Source organism: Budorcas taxicolor, chromosome 4 (assembly GCF_023091745.1).
Source record: "Budorcas taxicolor isolate Tak-1 chromosome 4, Takin1.1, whole genome shotgun sequence".
Taxonomy (NCBI): domain Eukaryota; kingdom Metazoa; phylum Chordata; class Mammalia; order Artiodactyla; family Bovidae; genus Budorcas; species Budorcas taxicolor.
This window is the reverse complement of record NC_068913.1, coordinates 27132289-27152989: the sequence shown is the minus strand read 5'-3', so window position 1 is coordinate 27152989 and position 20701 is coordinate 27132289. Positions and strand designations below refer to the sequence as shown.

Below are 20701 nucleotides of genomic sequence, written 5' to 3'. Positions count from 1 at the left end.
TGTTATGTGGTCATAGGAATGCAAATGCTAAAAGGAGCAGTTAAAGGTTAGAAAGAAGACGGCTGGAAAACAGACTTGGTGCTGTTACAACATGTTTTGCAGAATGGTTTGACTATTTAAGCCATGTATGTGTGGACTCTTCAAACCATGTACGTGCATGACTTAGATACAATTAAAAACTACATTTTAAACCAGAGAGCAGCTATCTGGTTTTTACAGACTGCCTACCTACGGTGTAACAGAAAGGATGTGTTGTAAGAGGTTAATACCACAACCTCAGAAGCAGAGAAGAATGGCATTCCCAGTACCAGTCACAGTCACGCAGCGTAAGATTCCACGAAGACAGATGTAAATTAACTTGAACACTATTTGTCATGAACAAGAGATAAAAGTCCCTTTGATTCCATAAGCAAAACATTATGCAGACAAGAACATGCAAATGTTGACTGTGGGGGAAAACATAATTAGGGTCTTGTTGTGAAGCGGGGGAGGGAGAGAATGGGCGCCCTACAAGAACAGATCATGGGGTGTGGGAGGAGCAGGCAACTGAGACCAGAAAGACGAACTCATTGGCAAGCATCATCCCCCTGCTGGGCGTCCAGCTAAAGGGTAATTCTCCTCCCACCTTGGGAAAAAGTTCTGTTTCCCTTAATAAAAAAACGTGAGAAGTAAAAAAAAAGACCACAGGTTGCTCACTAAGTATTAGTCACTCAGTTGTGTCCAACTCTTTGTGACCGCATGGACTGTAGCCAGCTGGGCTCTTCTGTCTATGGAATTCTCCAGGCAAGAATACTAGAGTGGGTTGCCATTTCCTTCTTGGGTCTCCTGCATTGCAGGCTGACACTTCACCATCTAAGCCAATAGGGAAGACTACTAAGCTTATTAAAACTTGTGACCAGCTCCCAAAATCAACTGAGGCCACCCACATAATGGTACCCCAACATACTAGGATGTTGATTCAGGCGGCAGAACAGACTTTGATGGTTTGAAAATTATAAATTTGAAGCATTGGTAATATAAGTTGGTCAATAAAGTACAATCCAGACCAAGCTACAAATACAGACAGCTTTGTTTTGAATCTAACAGACAACTTAAAAACTTTCGCTTGTGAAAAGGCTTTCACCCTCCAGTTACACTTTTTCAAAAGACTTGCTAACAGAGAGGAAGGCAGGATATTACAGCCAGAGCTATTTCAACAGTGAGTAATAACGCAGTAGGTCAAAATGCTCACGTATAGCTTGGGAATCTTAAAAAGTCATGACGGCCTGGGAGGATTAATAATTATCTTGCAGGATGAAGAACAGAACTCCCATGTGCTAAGTTAAGTGTCCATCTGCAGGAATATAAAATTCCTGTACAGGAAAATGGCAAGAACGTTAATGGAAGTTTGGGGAAACAAGACAATACTTTTACCCAAAGGTTCTTTTTCACCTTAAACAACCAACAGTAAATATGATGGATTTTCTAACCATACACACAGATTGACTTCCAATATATATTACCTTAAATGATTTACTTCATTAGTTCCTAACACCATTTATTACAAATCTGAAGTTATTTAAAACTGTCAACTCAGATCTAAAGCTTCAGAGAGAAACCTGAGTATGTGGCCACTCTGGATGCCTGATGTTTGGTTCATTTTTTCTCACTCCTATTTTCACTAATTTTAATTTTATTTTTCTACAAAATTTAGAGGGGGACCACTTGAATTATTAAACATTTCATCTCGCTCATTTCCTCTAAGCATAACAATGGCTCAGGCAAGAAGTGTTCATCCTTCTCAGATTCCCACAAGTCGCAGAAGAAAACATAATTTCTTTGGAGAAAATATTATAAGTAAGATGTGCATATTTCATAAAGGATAAGTGCTATATGATGTGCCCTACTATAATGTTTGGGCTTCCCAGGTTGTGCTAATGTTACAGAACCCATTTGCCTATGCAGGAGACATGAGACACGGGTTTGATCCTGGGTTTGGGAAGATCCCCTGGAGGAGGGAATAGCAACCCACTCCAGTATTCTTGCCTAGAGAATCCCCAAGGGCAGAGGAGCCTGGTGGGCTACAGCCCATGGGGTCACAAAGAGTCAGACACGACTGAAGCAACTTAGCATGCACACACCATAATATTTCATTTTGATGTTAAGAAGAAAAAAAAAGAACAAAACATTTTTAGACTAACTTGGCAGGGAAGAGCATTAGCTGTGCTAGGGAATAGTTACAAACTGAAGACAGAGCTTCAGAAGACAGCCTATTAAAATGACCTTGAAATATCCTCTGCAGATTTCTTTTCTCAGCTCTATGAAATTGCCAACCATTTATCTGAAGTCAGCCCCATCATAATAGCAAAAGAAAAGCCAAAACACGATGAATTGTCAGGAGGCAGTTTACTGTTATGAAAAGCAGAAAATGAGGCTGATCCATTTTTTCCCCCAGTCAGCAGTTTGCACAAAATGGCTCAAATGCAGCTTTAAATCCTCAACAGACCTGAGTTATATAAATCTAGATCAACTGGCAAATTATGGATAACATATTTCTGGGTGACTCTCTGTGTGTACTCCTGAAGCAATGAGACGCAGGCACAATCTTGCCCGTCAAATGAATCAGAGGCAAACCAGTTCAGTATGAGAGGCAACCTTTCCGTTTCAGAACTGACTGACTGTAAGAGCCAGTTGACTCGTTGACTCATGCTTGCTCTTGTGCAATCCATCCTAAGGCCCTCTCCTGGCGTTGGAGCTCAGCTACCGTGAATCAGCGTCACGTTAAGAAAGCTGCCTGAGCTGAAGATCCAGGTCTGAGATTAACACGTTCCCTCAGCGGGCAGGTGGTGGCAAACCTTTCTTCACCTCACAGTGGGGCATACGTTAAATATTATCACATTACCAGGAGCAAGAATACCTGAACTGTGACTAGATTTCTGATTAAGTCCTTTGGAAATCATCGACGTCATTTATTTATTTTTTTCCCAAGACTGCTTTACACAATGAGACAAAGAATGCATGCTGGTTTCGGCACCTTGCATGGCTATCTGCTTCCAGACTTCAATCCTCATTGTGTAAGCGGGGACACAGTTTCTAAAAGGACTAAACACAGGGGGTGGTTCAGGCTATACTTGTTCGTCATTTATGGGGATGAGTCAAGAATGCAAAAAATAAAAACATAAAAATAAAAGCATATAAGACAGAAATACTGTACAAAATAACTACTTTTTTGGTTTTTAAAACTTTTTTTTTTTCATTTTTTAGAGAGAATGTGAAGTTTTTTTGCAGGCAGCATTTACAGTTAAATTTAGACTTACTGCTACTGAGTGTATATTCTTATAATGTCTTCTTATTCAATTGACCCATTGTATTGAGAAATCTTTTCTTTCTACATGGCCACACTGGGCTGCTTCTTACACAGACACCACTACAAGAGAACCTCAGCTACAGACCCTGTGGGCAATGCCAAAGGCCTCTGACACAGGTTAACAATTCCACAGTTTAGTGCTAGAAGACCATTACATAGCTTCTGTTTCATAATCAGCAATGAGGCCTTCCTTCACAAAGATATTCAATCATCCTTTATCTTTACACATGATACTTCCTTAAATATTTTTCAGTCACTCTCCTCAGTGTTAGTCATGCCATGTTTCATATTTTAAAAAGTTTCCCAATCAAGTTTTAGCTCAACTATTCTTAAATCCAAGAGGATTTCTGTGTAATTATGCAAAACTGGTTAAATATTTAGAATACTTAAAAATTCTTTATGCAGAGAAATGGTAAGATGAACACAAAAGGAGTCACTTACATACAGATGTTTTAACAGCCACCATCAAACTGGCTTTATCACTACTTTTCCCACAATAAAAGACACTTGAAAATATCATGAATTTTAAAGTTTTAAAGATATTTAGGTAAATTCATTCGACTTTCTAAAATTCTGAAACGGTTACAGCTCTATTATATCTCTTTTCCTAATTTACTCTTCTCGTAGCTTTACTATCTTTGCATATGAACATTTTCTTAAAAACATAAAGAAAGCAAAAACCAAGTGCAAATGTCAAAAATAGTAAAATTTATCAATTGCCTTCATAGCCTCACATGAGACTAAGGGAACCTGAACAGACATAATTACCCTCATTTTGTAGCTAAAGACACAAAGCTCAGACAAGTTAAATGACTTGTTCAAAAATCAAACACCTAAATAACTGGCAGTTCTGAAGCTTGAATGCAGAACTTTAGATTTTACAGTCTGAGCTCAAAAGACAGGAATTAATGAGGTTCGGTGGAAACAAAGAGAATACTAATTTTCTTTGTGGAATTAAGAAACCTTACCTAAAAGTGGGCTTCACTGGTAGCTCAGCTGGTAAAGATCCCCTTGGAGAAGGGAACGGCTAGCTACTCCAGTATTCTGGCCTAGAGAATTCCATGGACTGTATAGTCCATGGGGTTGCAAGGAGTCAGACATGACAGAGTGACTTTCACTTCCCTTCACTTCAGCTACAACTGGAGTCCAGACATGCCTGTAGGGGGAGCTCTTACACCCTCTCATGCACCATCAATTATTCCAAACAGGAAGAGACTTAATGCCTTCACCTCTAGTCTCCAGCAGAAAGCTATGGCCTACTTTACTATCCAGAAGGAAGAAGAAAACTTTTCTCCACCTAACCACAGCCCAGCCAATCAGAGAGTGTACCAGTGCAACCTATGAGAAGCCTGCGTACTTTGGACTTCCAGCGTCCTAATGTGACTCTTCGGTTATTACAGCCCCTCTCAGCTTCCCTCTTTTCTCTACAACAGCAAGTTCCTCATCCTTGTTCTGATTTGCCCCATAGTTCAAATATCCAGAATTGCAATTTCTTTGGACTATTCTTGAATAAATTGGCTTTTGCTAGTCAAATAACTGGTTTTATATTGTTAAATTTGACATTCTCCAAACTTATATATTGATTAGCACTTTAAACAACATTTCCCCCCAACCCCTCCCCCCCACCACCCTCCTTGTCTCCACCATACACACACAAACACAACACAACTTACCCCTTTTCCGAGTTTTGAACCGCTGGCCTGTTAGCACTGGCTTCTGATGCTTATTCATAAAATTTCTAAAAACAAAAAAATAAAGATTATGTGCTTCAAATTAACAGTCCATATATTTCCAGTAAGTATGTTTGACTTTACTCTTCTAAATACACTTTTCAAAATGAGATAACTGTAACTACTGAACTAGCAAAACTTTTAAAGTTTTATAATATCTGCTGCTGCTGCTGCTGCTAAGTCGCTCAGTCGTGTCCGACTCTGTGCGACCCCATAGACGGCAGCCCACCAGGCTCCCCCGTCCGTGGGATTCTCCAGGCAAGAACACTGGAGTGGGTTGCCATTTCCTTCTCCAATGCATGAAAGTGAAAAGTGAAACTGAAGTCGCTCAGTCGTGTCCGACTCTGTGCGACCCCATAGACGGCAGCCCACTAGGCTCCTCCGTCCATGGGATTTTCCAGCCAAGAGTACTGGAGTGGGGTGCCATTGCCTCTAGTGTTGACAAAAGACACAAGGAAAATAATCATAGACATAAACTTTGGCATAAGGGATAAAGTCCATGCAATACGTTTGGAACGCATTTGGTGAATATAAATATTTACATGTACAAAACCTATGGTCCAGCAATTCCTTTACAAGGAATTTATTCTAGTTATACCCACCAAGTATGTAAATATACTCATGGTATGTAAATATACTCATGTGTATCTAAAAGGATTTAGTTGCAACATTGTTGGATGCATAAGCAAATGAAAAAGTCAAATGCCCATAAACCAGTATCTGGTTCAATAAGTTATAATAAGCCATTGAATGGAACTATGAAGCATTACAAAACAAATTAGATACAAATGTGCTGCATATGGCTCTGGCTGCCTCTCTGATTACGTTTCCTATACCTATCTTTTCCCATCACTCACTCCTCTAGTCACCCAGCCCTCTGCTTTTCCCACTGGGCCAGGGAAGGTCATTTTTCTTCTGGGAAGACTCCTTCCCAAGGCATTCATGTGGCTTTACTCTCTGCAAACACCTCCTTTTCAGAGAAATTCCCAGACCATCCTGACTAACAAGGCTCCGTGTCTTTCTCTAGCTTTATTTCTCTTCATTGCTTACAGCAGCCCCTGGCATTCTTTAGGATTTGTTTGCCACGGTCTATTGCCCTGATGACAGTGTAACCTCCCTGTGGGCAGGGACTTCACAAGTTTTACTCAAAACTGTATCTTTAGCACCTAAAACAACACTGAGATCAAGTATTGAATAAATAATTGTCAGTAAGCTGTCATACTGAGAAAGATGTTCAAGGTAAATTGCGAAGGGAAAAAAGCAAATTGAATAAAAGAGTGCAAAGCATAATTTTTTGGTTAAAAGGGGGTACGTGTAATATTTGCTTTTCTAGACAAGGAACATTTAAGAATGAGACAAGAAACAGTTTTTCATTTGTTTGTTTACTTCAGAGGATGCATATTTGGGCTTTTTAATTCTTCTACTGGAGTTAATAATTTAAAATATCATAAATTATCTTTTAAAAAAGTGAAAAACCTGCTCTAAAAAGAGCTTCTACAAACTGAGAATAACCTTGCTGACATAAATATTACAATCTGAAAATGTATCTAGATTGCCTAAGTTATGAAGACCAAACAATTCCAGGTAATGTGAAGCAAATTATTTCTCTTTCAAAGTTTTTTAAAACTGTAATTAACAAACATTCTCAAGAATGTGGAAAAATTATTCAATTTATGTACCAAAACTTTCTTCCCACCCATCCAGTGAAAGAAGAGAAACACCTATTTTCACATAGAAAGCAATCTATTTATCATGGAAAAACTTGAATCGCCATTTCACAAGTGAAATTCATTAAAAATAAAGTAACAAAGCCCAAAAGTAATTTCTTTCATGGTTAAAGAGAGAGAATTTTTATCAGTCTTATAAAGTGAACTTACTACATACTGCTTTTAGATATAAAGGTGACTAAGCTAGATTCCAAGCCCTCAAGGAGCACAGAGTCCAGCAGGAGATAAAACACAAACATTTCCAGTACAATGAGGCAGGTGAAACAACAGCGAGGCTCCCCTAGGTCAAGAGTGGCGAAGGGATGTCCCGTGAATGGGGCAGCAGCTGCATATGAAATAGTTACAAATGCAATAACCTTAATCAGTGAAATCTCATTTCACTTGAGAGGCACTGGAAACAGAGTTTCTAATGCATTATGTATATTTACAGAAAAGTTCTTTCATTCAGGATTTTCCCTGTTGGCATTTTCAACAGATTCACTCTAGATCCACTGGGGCAAAGTAATGAATATAGCTAAGTGTGCATGTAGTTTCCTTAATGTTTCCATACCTCCCCAAACACAACAAATATCATACAAAATATTTTCTTGTGTTAGCAAAGAAAAAATACCTGTTAAAGGGTTTGGGTCTTGTACTGAGATACACAACCAAAAATAGAGCCTGAAACTTCTCCAGGAGCTGAACATGTATGGAAGGCATTACCCTTTGCCAAAGATGTTTTTATTTCAGAATTTAAAATTATTTTTAAAGTGTGTGCCCCTTCTATTAGAGTCTACAGTATAAATACAAAGAATTCTCTAATTACCTTAATATCTTATTTTTGTTTTCCTGCTAATGGAGAATTACCACCAAACAAAACCTACCTAGGAGTGAATTACTGTATTTTAAAAATTCTTTAGCTCCATTTATAATCCCTTCTTTAGTTTTAAACAGGAAAGTTTGTATCTTCAAAGTTCAGTTATGTGGGCTTGTTTTGTACAACCTGAACATATTCTATGTGGAAAATAAGGTAAGAACACATAAATGTTTTAAAAAAAGTATGCAAAGATTTTTGACATATACAACATCAAAAATTAAAATAAACAAACACACACAAATAGAGATTCACCTAGTGGTATTGAATGACTAACTGAAGATATTCTGTTCACCAAAAGTCTCTATCACTTAGCTGTTACTATTTGGAGCAGAGGCTTGGCTGTTCTCTAAATTTAGCTCTGGTGCTACATTATAATCTGCTCTAGAGAGGGTCAGCCTTTATAAGGCATTCACTGAATCCTGGCCGAAGAAGAGCAAGGGCACGTAGACTAAGAAACTGCACCAGCTTAAACCTGGGCAAGTCACAGCAGAAGGGCAACAACGGCAGTTCTCTTAGGCCAACCAAAAAAGGTCACGTTATTAGATTGCATTACAATTTATAACTTGATATCCACTAACTAACAGCATGATAATTTGGCTTCCATTCAGAACACTGTAACTCAAACATTCGCAGAGAAAAATAAGCTCATGTCCCACCAAAATGGAAAAGCTCCATGGTTTAAAACAGTACTTATTTTTTAAAAATTTTTATGTAAAGTTGGAAATGTTAGAAGATGAGGTCATAAAAATACTAAAATGATCCACTCAACAAACATTAGAGACCAGGTCCTCTATTAATGAAATAACAATTTAAAATCAATTTCTATTTGAGCCTAAATGGCTAACTGACCTCACACCCTTTTCACATTCCATCTCTCACTTCCAACCAGACTCTGGGCTGCAGTGTGACGGAGGGCCAGCAGCACTGAGGGGCCTCATGGCTGCTGTAGGCTAATTCTGCCACTTGCCCTGCCCACCTTGAGTAGACTGACACCTTGTGAGTTGCCTTCCCTTATACTCTTCTTTAATTCTCTCCATTTTGGAAAGTGTCTGATCAGTCAGAGACAGACATATCTTCCAGCTGTCCCTCCTAGGGGAAGCCTGTTCTCAACTAGTAATTAAGAGATCTTGCCTGTCCTGGTCTGGCTGATCTCTGAAGTATGATAACCTACTTTATGTAAGGCATTTAATACCGCTAATATATACTACACATAAAATAACTGCTATTCAAACAATCTCGACATTATGAATATGGATACTCAAAAGTGGGGTCACAATCTTTTTCCATAAAGGGACAGAAAGGAAGTATTTTAGGCTCTGCGAGCTACAAGGTCTCTATTCTTACAGTTCGCTGTTACAGCCTGCCTGAAAGTAGCCACAGGCAAAATGCAAAGAGGTGGTCCTGGTTGCATTCCAGTAAAACTTCATTTACAAAACAAATAGTGGCTCAAAATGGACCTCCAGACTTTAGTCTGCCAATACCCATCCTAGAAAGTGAAGTGAAGTCCCTCAGTCCTGTCTGACTCTTTGTGACCCCATGGACTGTAGCCTACCAGGCTCCTTCGTCTATGGGATTCTCCAGGCAATACTGGAGTGGGTTACCATTTCCCTTCTCCAGGAGATCTTCCCGACGCAGGGATTGAACCTGGGCCTCCCGCATTGCAGGCAGACGCTTTAACCCCTGAGCCACCTGGAAGCCATCCTGGAAAGGCAGTGCCTAACACTACTGTCTGTGACAGTGAGAATGTTCTGTATCTGCACTGTCTAATACGGTCGCCACTAGACACCTGTAGCATCCTTGGAGTGTGGCTAGTGTGAATGAGGAAGAAAATGCTTAATTTTATTTAATTGTTATTAGTGAAAACTGAAACAGCCAACATGCCTAGTGGCTATCATGACGGGCAATCCCGTTCCAAAGCATTCCCCATGGCTCAACACACAAACTTGATAAGACTTGATAAGAAGATGAAAATATACTCAAAGAAAAGCAATTTCTTACTTAGCATTTTTCAAATAAAGTAACTGCAGAGCATTTTGCCCAAATTTCAAAACTACGTGTCTACAGCAGGAAAGAAAAGAAAAAGTACCAAACTCCAAAGTGAAACTCTGTGTACAATCAATATTACTTAAGACAATGGCAACAAAAAGACCTCCGATTGATTCTGATACTAACAATGATTTTTGCCGTTGTTTAGTTGCTAAGTTGTGTCTGACTCTTTGTGACTCCATGGGCTGTGGCCCACCAGGCTTGTCTGTCCATGGGATTTCCCAGGCACACTTTATTCTTTGGGTATGATACTGTTGCCATACAAAATTATACCCAAAGAATAAAGTGTGTTGTACAAATGCAGCAACACCAGGACACAAAACTCAAAATATTACTGAGCCACTTCACTGCAATATTCTAGGGAAATACTCTGTGTTTAGGAGCAAGTTTCAAGAATTTAACTCTACATAAGTTTCAGTATTTATAATAATTGAAATAACATTAAAATTTAAAATAAGTAGTCTATCTATAAAAGAAGAATGTTTTAAAATACAGGCAAATATTTCTTTAATATAAATATTATTGTTATATTCATATCCACTTCACTTTTATAATTAATGATATCAAAGGACAAAAATACTTATCTTAAAAAGTACAAAACAATAAACTGAAACAATAGTTTCCAGTGAGGAACACTAACGATTGGAACTTAAATTGTGCTGCTAAGCAATGACTTTATAAGAAAGAGGGATCAAAAGCCTAAGGAATTGTGCTGTGAAAAAAATAAACACTGAGTTAATTACGTTCATCTAAATCTTCCTTAAGAAGACAGAAAAGCATCATGATTAAATTTTTATTATAACATTTCCAAATCTATTTCATGTCTTAAACTTTATCTTGTTTTTGAACACTGGATTTTTGCTTCCCTTTTAATAAAAATATTTCAGAAATTACATTTTAACTATCACTGTACAACCTCTTCATTGAAATAAGATGATTACATAACGTCCCTTATTTCATCTCAATGAAATTATTTTCAAAAACTCCCAAGAAGTATAAATAACTCCTAAATAGTTTCACTCTGCTTATCCATTCATGCTATCTATTTAATGAACCCTATACAAAGTCCCTGGGGCAAGCACACCTCCTTCTCTGGGAGCTTCCACTTTCCCCAGAGGCAATCTCTCCTGGGCCCTTCCCTTCCCCCAGCAACTGACCAGCCCCTCTCAGCTTCCCAGATGGCCTAATCCTGCTGATGTTATTCTTATGTCTCAACACTCTGAAAAACACAAACACACCTTCAACTACAAATACTACTATACTTGAGCTTTTAGAAAAGCCATCCCTCAAACATAACATCTCAGGGTGTTTTAATAACAAAATGTCCTAAAACCCTTGTGCTAGATGAGACCCTTAGAATTTTTATCTACAAGACAAGAGGATGGTGATAAGAGCTGCATACCTACTAGGATACTTCAAGCTGTAAATTCGGAGAATTTAGAGGAAATGGTGGCATGAAACAGAGAAATATCCAATGATTAAATGTCTAGCTGTGGTTTAAACATGTTTATTAATTTATCAAGCATTTGAGGGGCGTTTACTCTGTGTCAAGCACTGTGCTAGAGCAGTGGCTTCACTCCAGGGTTAGTTTTCTTACCCAAGGGACATTTGGCAGTGTCTGCAGACATTTTTATTTGTCATGCTGGGAAGACTGGGGTGCTACTGGAATCTAGTAGGTTGAGGCCAGGGCTGCTGCTGAACCATCTATAATGTTGTAGGAGAGCCCCCTACAGCAAAAGGTTATCTGGTCCAAAATTTCCAGTGGTTGGAAGACCCCACACTAGAGAGGAAAAACGGCAAGCAAAGCCAAAGATGGGCTTTGCTCTCAAGAACTGAACATTGTACACACAGGTCTGCACATATCAGAGCAGTAATCAGGCAGATATTTCCTTGAGTGATTTGTTTGCCACACAGTAATGTCAGTTTTAGACAAAACAAATGTATCACTGAGTAGCTCTGGTGAGGAGTGATGATAATGAGGAGACTATGTATATGGGCAGAGGGTATATATGAAATCTCTGTACCCTTAACTTTGATGTGAACCTAAAAAAATTAAGTTTAAAAAATCAGCAGGGAGTGGTGTCAAATACCAGAGCGCAAACCAGTTGATTTAGGCTAATTTTGTATCAAACACAAAGGTGATGGGAATGCTTATGACTATCAGCACAAACAGAAGATTAGATGGTAAGTTATCATGGCAAGGGGGATTGAAATCTGTTCCTCTCTTAGCGTGTTAATCAAGGAGCAGAAGAAAACAGAATTTTCTGAAAAACAAAACAAAAATACTAGACTGGTAACTAGTGGGAGAATGTTGCTTTGGAGCAGTGGCTTAAAAAACATGGGAATGGACCTTCAGGAAGTTCAAACGTGGTGGTGGGCAGAAGTCCAAATATCTTCTCACTTGTGAGTTCTCCCAGGCCACTCCTGCCCCCATTCTCCCAGGAGGGAACCTGCCCAAGCCTGTTTAGCAGATGAAGCTTTACTCGAAGAGTTGCACACACACAAAAAGTTACACATGCCTATTTCACAATGAGGAGAGCATAAACTGGATATAAATATCCAACCTTAGCCTGGGACTTATGGGACACAGCACACTGATATGAGACTGCATTCCCAGGTACAATTTTAAAGGAGTGAATTATACAAACTCAAATTAAAAGGGGGAAGGAAGGCCAGAGCAGAATTACAAACTCTCATGTATACTTTCTAAAAAAGCCTAAACATATAGAGAATAACTCCTTTGCATTCACTTATTAAACATACACTGTGCTGTGCTAAGTCACTTCAGTCTTGTCCGACTGTTGGTAACCCTGTAGACTGGGCCCTGCCAGGCTCCTCTGTCCATGGGATTCTCCAGGCAAAAATACTGGAGTGGATTGCCATGCCCTCCTCCAGAGGATCTTCCAGATCCAGGGGTCAAACCCGAGTCTCTGACGTCTCCTGCACTGGCAGACAGATTCTTAACCACTAGCGGCACCCGGGAAGCCCTACCTGGTACTGGCAATAGGGATGCAGTGGGGACCAGACAAGACGCATAGATGAGATGCCTGGTGCTCACTTTCTAGCAGGTGGGGTTCTGAGCCAAGCACTGCACAAGATTAGCTGGCAGTGTGAGTTAAGAAGGAATGGTCTCCAGCATGTTAAAGTCCATTGTGATGAATTTGAGTTGCAAATTGTGTTTATTAATGCTTTAACAATTCGATGTGTGTTATTGTTGTTGTTTTTTACTTTTTAACTTATAATGGCTATCCATGAAGCTTGGAACACTTTGAAACCTGAAGAACTAAACCTAGACCCACTCTGATAAGCTTAAGACTCTGATAGACTCTGATAAGACTCTGAGATGTCATGCCACTTGTCTGAGGCCATGCATTCCATTCTAACCTTGGTGATAACAGCAGAGATCAAAGAGGAAAAATCAAACACAGAACAGCCAGGGCCAGAACCCATCAACTGTCTCCTCACAGTGCACTTCCTCCAAAGAACCAACCAAAGTTGTCGGGTAACAATCTACATGATTCTTGACGGCAGCTTTTTCATTATCTGCCTCATGGATTTTATGGGTTTAGAGTTAGAGAGAGTGAAGCATAAATATTAATTTTAATGTCTAGTTCAGCACTTGGATAAACTAAATTAGCATATGTTACCTCCAAAATGCCAAATAGTTCTCTGTGGAGTTCTGGTAAGGAAAAACACATTCATTTTTAGCAAGAGGATTTAACAGAAATCCTGACTCTTATGGACATGTAAACAGTAGGAAATTTATGGCTCCCTGGTTTCTGGTACTATGGGAGCCAGTGCCCAACTTGCTTCCTGCAGAGGCTCGACCCTCATGTAAACACCATCTTCACACTCCTCCACGCGCCGAGAAGTGGCATCCTTTCCTCTAGCCAGCAGGTTCCTCTGTACCAGCGACACGGGCTTCTCCTTCCTGTTTACAATAACCCCTTTCTATTACCTTGTATACTGAGAAGAACGTATGTCCTGTTCTTTTTTTTCTTAGAAATGGTCACAAATCCAGGAAGCCATAGACGTTGGTTTGAAAACCATTCAAGTCTTTGGTGTGAATATGAGAAAAAGGACGACAGTAGAATATTATAAAACTGCACACCTCACAGTGGCTTATGATAAAGTCTCCACAGTGCTAAGAGTTAATATTCATTACTGTTCCCCTTCTCTGCTCAGTGGTTGTCTTCAGATTTACTTAGAAGTCCTCAAAATAACAGTGCATCTAACAATTATTTTCTGAAAGTCCTCATCTAACATAAAAATAAGTTGGATTATGAGAAGAGGAAACATAATTCTACATCGCTCAAGAATTTGTTATTATTGTTTTCCTATTAATATATCATTTCTGTAATTAAGATAAAATTACAAAACAAAAAATACCAAAGGCTACACCTGCAGTTAAAAAATCGGGCAAGAACAATGAAAGCACTCTCTTCGGGTGTTTGTCAAAGAAGAATGGGTCATTCGGTGAGTTATCTAAACCTTTTATTTTCAAAATAGTTTACAAATATGACTATCAGAACATTTTTTGGCACTCTTCACTCATCACATGCCAAATTTAGAACAGGTCAGTTCATTCTAGTTGGCATTTAACTGCCCAAAAGATACTAGCTGAAGAGGCCCATGGCCCCAGCACATACATCAGAGTGAGCCAAGAATGAAAAATACTCTTGTATACACTGCCGATAGTGGTAGATTTCATATTTTAAAAAATTTAGAAATTATTTTAAATTATCACAAACTTTTTTCCCCAGTAGATACAAAGGAAAAAATGTTGTGGAAACTCCTAATGACAATCACAATCCCGCATTAAAGTGATTCACATTAATCTGATTATTAAATCCGAGTTGCATCTCTCAGGTCTAACTGTTTCAGTCATTATTCCATTCGTCAATGAAAGTAGAAAAAAAATCGGAACAATCCAATTGGCAAAAAAAATCACAGAAGAAAATGCTTTAAAGGCACTGTATAGATAAAAACAGGTTCCATGGATTATATTTCATTTGTAAAATAAATTTCATAAACAATTTCCTACTCATTTGATTGTCTAGCTGTTTTGGCTATTGATATTTTAGCTATTTTGGATAATTTTGAATCAGTTTGTATTCAAGGACACAATATCCTAATAAGTATGTGATTTTCTCTTCCATTGCTTCTTTTCATGTCCATTTCAACTTTCCTGTTACCAACAATTCTAAAGATACTGCTTTATAATTTTCAGTTTAGTCGAAAACATGTGATGTCATAAACTACTTGAGAGCAAGAACAAGCCTAGTGTGCTTTAAAATACAATCTACCTCTTCTATGACGTAAAAATTTCTAGTTCCAAGATGGTCAGCCAGAAAATTACAGGCAATATTTATTTTATAAATATTTATGTTACAGTATATTATGGAGTTGTTGTCTTAGGGGTTGTCCTCCCTGGAATGTTTTCCATTTTCTGGCTCACCTGCCCAAATTCACCAGTCCTTCTACACTCTGCTCACAATCTCATTTTCTCTGAGCCTCCCATTGAGCGCCACCCATTCTGGAACCTACACATGTGGACTGTGTTGCTCAGATTAGGCATTGGAGAAGGCTGTTTGAAGGAGGAGCTGAGAAGGCTTTGAGTAAAATGTGAGGCAGAAATGGGTGGAGGAGGGCACTCTGGGAGCAGGAAACCTCTGGGTGGATAGGGGAATAAGCACATTGTTCAAATTAAAGTTGAAAGACTGGAAGGAGCCAGACAGCCACTTGAACAGGCAACGGACTCTAGTCATTGTTTCAGAGACTGGCAGGTCTCCTAGAGGACACTGGAAGCCTCTTGAGGACAAAGACCACATCTATCATTTGGGATTTGCTGAAAACAACAGATACACACCAAGAGATGTAATTCTAATAACTCTATCTCAGGATTATATATATATATAATGTTAATCCTGACATAGAGTTATTAGAATTACATCTTTTATGAAAGTCTCTCTTGAAAAACAAATCTCTTCCAAAATGTAGGAAGAAGGGCTTATATGAATACTAATTTCTATACAATTTTACTTTAAAATGACTTCTTACCTAGGCCTACAACTATGTTATTCATCTACTTCTCAACTGTAAAAACAGGGAGAATTGGCCCTAAAAATATCAATTAGTTTTTATATAACACTTTATAGTTCACAGGGCATCCTCAAGAATCCTCAAAGTCACCATGTAAGTTTGGTTACCATCCCTGTTTTATATATGAAGAAAGTGAAAGCAAGAGAGGTTGCCTTGGAAAAGCCACCTCATCACAGAGCCGTGGCTTTGCCACTCCGATTCTCAGGACTGTGGCTGTGCTTGGCTGTCTCCCAGGGCTCATCCATAATCATTTCCCACCAGGTCAGAAGAGGCTACTTAATGGGACTGCTATACTCCACAATCAACAGACCAGGAAGAGATTTTACTCAGAGGCTGATGAATATAGTTTTAAGGGCAGCTTCATCTGCTGGGTTGTTCTAACAACCCAGCAAAAGACAATCAAATTATGAGACATAAAAACACCGATTTTCTACCTTAAATGTATTTATTGGGAAGGCGAATACTACCTTTCCCTTCTGATGCAGAAACAGCTTTCTATTTTTAATTATTGCAATTGCTTTACTATGCTCAGAGATAAAGAGGCAGCGGCCTAGAGTTTTAAATTCCACAGTGGCCTAGCTAACATAGACACATGAGTTGAAGCTGGAAGCACCCGCGTGTGTGCTTCAACATCACCTGGCAATGAGACTGGATTGGCTGCATTGCCTTAGATATTGTGAAGGCTTGGCTTTGAAGCTTAATTAAATATGCTTTAAAAACCCTTCCAAAAAAAAAAGAAATCTGTAAGATTATAAATGATACCAACATATTTCATATTGGCCTCTGGAAATATTAACATTTCATAAGTCCACAACATCATACGAGAAATGTAAACACCAGGACACACAAGTTATAAAGTTTTAAGAATTCAGAAAGCAGGTGTCAAAATGAGCCTTTAGTTAAGCAAACCCTGAGGAAGGGCATGGCAGGCACACCTGAGTGCGGTCCTCATTTCCTACACTGAGAGATTTGTTCTAACTACACTGATGCTGCTCACAACATTACCAAAGTACTCCTTCTTTGGAAATGTCTTCTGACGTGGTTTATGAGACAGAGAAGGAAATCGGTCTCTCTACTTCATTCATATCTTGATTTTCTCAGTTAAACTAAATATATTTGCACCCCTTGTTCAGACTTGTCTGCAAATTACTCTGTCAGAGTTCAAAAAGGATGAAGATTAACTGACAGCAGGATATTCATAAGCCTGTGACACAGCACTGAGAATGCCACCTACCCCTTCTTCATTCGGGGGAGAAGTTAAAATGTGACATGAACAGTTTACGGAAATGCATTGTTCACAAGACAACCTTTTGCACGTTTAGGTGTAACTGTTTTAACATTAAATGGATAACTGCATAAGCTAAACTCCAAGGACAGAGAAAGAATGTTTGTATCCATATTGCTTTCTTTTTAAAAAAAACTGAAACAACAATTTCTTAAGAAGCTATAATACTTCCAAACCTTCCTTTTTATTTCTTTATTTTTTTAAATTTATTTGGCTGCACAGGATTTTACTTGCTACACGCAGGATGTCTTAATGGTGGCATGTGGGCTGGAGTTCCCTGACCAGGGATTCAACCTGGGTCCCCTGCATTGGCAGCACAGAGTCTTAACCACTGGACTACCGGGGAGTCCCAAACCTTCCTTTTTAAAACTTCATTACGGAAAAATCTCAAACATATCAAAAGCAGAGAGAATAACGAAGTCAGTGTACTCACTGCCCACCTTAAACTGTTAACAGCATTGGTGAGTTTTGTCTCATTAATATTCTTATTCAGTCCCTGCCCATCACTGTCACGAAATTAGATTAAAGCCAGTGTTAGATATCTTACCATTCCCACCTTAAATAATTCAGTACCCATGTCTAAAAGATGAGGGATATTTTAAAATATAACCATAATATTAGTTTCAGACCTAAAGGAAAATGAAATTCCTTAATATCATCAAATATCCAACTCAGTCAAGAAGTGTACCTAAGACAAGAGTCAAATGTCAAGGAAAACATTACCCACCAAAGTTACAACACTCAAAAATCAGCTATTCCCCTGCAATAAAAAAACAAACAGCATTCTCTTAAAGCACAGAGTTGGAAGTCAAAGGTTTCAAAGAGAATCCAGGCATGGTTGGCAAAATTTGTAGCACGTACATATGAACAATTTTTTTTTTCTTGGTTGATAGCATTCATCAGAATGTCAAGCAGCTTGAGACTGAAAACATTTAAAGACCTTCTGCGCTTGGTTACGACTGTGTGTGCTTAGTGCCACATCACCTCACATTGCCAGGAAGGATTAGTCAAGTAGGGAAATAAATCTACCTAAAATAACTTAGAGATCAAGCTGAATTCAACTCAGTATGCACTGAGCACACACTAGGTGCAAGACACTGGGTCACGATCTTGAGAAGCAAAGGTAAACTAATCCTGGTTAATTCACAGTATAGAAGGAGAACGGATCAAACAGATTAACAAACACTGAACTAGAAAGTCACGAAAAAGGTGCTGGCTTTAGGTTATTTTCATGGAGCTCCCGATGAAGAAGCAAAGATGTTAACTTAGGGGTGCGGGGAGGGATCAGGGTTAATAAGGAGATAGGAGAAAATCAGAGGATGTCAGCAATTGTACCAGCAACTCACGAGGAAAGACTGTCCTTATCGCCCTTGCTGATGGACAGGAATAAACATGTTTACTAGGGCCTGTATTCCCCTCCTGGATAGGGCAGAAGAAATTTTCTTGAAAGTTGACACCTGATCAGATCTGGGAAGGAGAGAAACACTCAGTGAAGAGGAAAGGGAGGTCATTCCAAGAAGAGAGAAGAGCAGGAACAAAGGGGTAGAAGTTACTGGCATGTTAGGGAATCAGCAGTGAGGCGAGCTTAGAGCAGAGTTATGTGGGAAGGGCTGGCTGACTGGAAATGCTGGCTGGGACCAGAAGTCAGAGCCTCCCAGACCAGACGTGGACCACTTGTCTGCGGCTCGTGGAGGGGAACTGGAAGTAGTTCTCCAGCCCAGACCAGAGCCTCTACTCTGTGGCCAGTGGAGAGCCACCGACAGGTTTTTAAGTGAATCAGTTCTGTCTTTACAAAGTATGTCTCATCCTTCAGTAGAGGATGAGTGCTGACTGTTTATTGGTGGCCTTGAATGAGCCAGATGGGAAGCAAGCTACTTAGGAATCCATTGCAATCGGCTGAGAGGTCCAAGGTATTAGGAGTAGGCAAAGGGCTGACAGGGACACATATAAGAATTTCAGACATTTCAGAAATTTTTTTTTTTTTTTTCACAGAAGAGGAAAGAAACCAAAGCATTATATAAATTCCATTACACAGTGTGCAATAGTGTGTTAGCACACTTTTCACTTGTTTAAAAAAAAGTGGAAATACACCTGCAAGTTATAAACACATACAATTTCTCAGTAAAGGTATGAGAAAAATAGACACTATGGGTTGTAGGACATGGAGAAAAACTGGGAAGAGGCTGGAGAGTTTTTTGTATCTTTGTCTCACTGAACCACATGAACATGTTACCTATAAGCTAAAGAATATATACTTTCCCCCTTACTTCCAGCCACGTAGATAGAGAAAAACGCAAAGAGGAAAGGTTTTGGAGACAGATCTAGGTTCCAGTTTGGGCTGTGATACTTCCTAACTGTAGGGCTGTGGGCAAATTAACTTCTTTTTGTTTCTGTCCTCTTATTTTCAGAAACAGGGGTAATATTGGCTAATTTTGGGGTCATTACAACAATGATTAAACTAATCCTATACAAAGCTTCTGGTGGACTATCTGGTGCTGACTAAGTACCCAGTAAGCAGTACCTATTTTATTACCAACAAAACTTCTTTGATGTGAACACATTCTTCATACAAAAAAAAGTTCCTTGAACAAGTCTAAGTTATGTTCATTAGCCGATCCAATTCCTACATTCAATATTAACACTGTACAAAACAATGAATGTAACCCATATGATAAACACTACCCATTACATTATCTAGAAATTTAAAATTAACATGTTACTTACATGCATTTCAAGGCAGATGTTAGCTGCTTTATTTCTAGCTGCCTAGATTTACTGAATGAATGTAGTCACAGAGGACTAAGTATCAACAAGGCACCAGGAAAACAGGTAATAAGTTGCTATCCTTTAGAAACTGACAACCTCAGTGAGCCAAACAGGTGTGACCTTCAAGTAACCATGGCCCCAATTTGGCAGAAGACATGGAAATTCTGGCAATGAAGCACCCAATTCTGTAACATCCCTTCAGTTCAGTTCAGTCACTCAGTCGTGTCCGACTCTTTGTGACCCCATGAATCGCAGCATGCCAGGCCTCCCTGTCCATCACTAATTCCCAGAGTTCACTCAAACTCATGTCCATTGAGTCGGTGATGCCATCCAGACATCTCATCCTCTGTCGTCCCCTTCTCCTCCTGCCCCCAACCCCTCCCAGCATCAAAGTCTTTTCCAATGAGTCAACTCTACACATGAGGTGGCCAGAGTACTGGAGTTTCAGATTTATAGGATGTTAAATCACATGGTAAGGAAAGGTTACTCTGTAAGCATTTTCTTAGGTTTGTGGGTTGCTCCTTCATGAGACTGTGTTTTTAATCAGCTGTAACTGTGGCAATAGCAGCATTCTAAGTGTTACAAAAGATGGGTCACTCAAAAGCCTTACTACTTGTTTGAACAGTCACATCATTATTAAAGCATCCCTAAACAAAAGTTTCTTTGTTATACATTGAGTTGAATAATTTCAGACCATTTTCATGTGAGATGTTCTGGCTCAGATTTGCCCCAGCCTGCAGAGATGAAGCCTTAGAAAAAAAACATCTGGGATTCAGAGGGGAAAAAAAAATTTTTTTTTTAAAGACAGGAAATAAGGGTGAACATCTTCCAGGATTTCAGAAG

At 39.1% G+C, this 20701-nt stretch overlaps 1 protein-coding gene across 1 annotated transcript in view; it reads right to left on the bottom strand.

Annotated features, from left to right (window-relative positions):
* The window catches only part of BZW2 (basic leucine zipper and W2 domains 2), a 63054-nt gene that overhangs the window by 41109 nt on the left and 1244 nt on the right, over positions 1–20701 (bottom strand). The window contains exon 2 of the mRNA XM_052638455.1: positions 5020–5084. Within this exon, the coding sequence (XP_052494415.1) occupies positions 5020–5077 (58 nt within the window). The 5' untranslated portion in view covers positions 5078–5084. The remainder of the gene's footprint in view (positions 1–5019; positions 5085–20701) is intronic.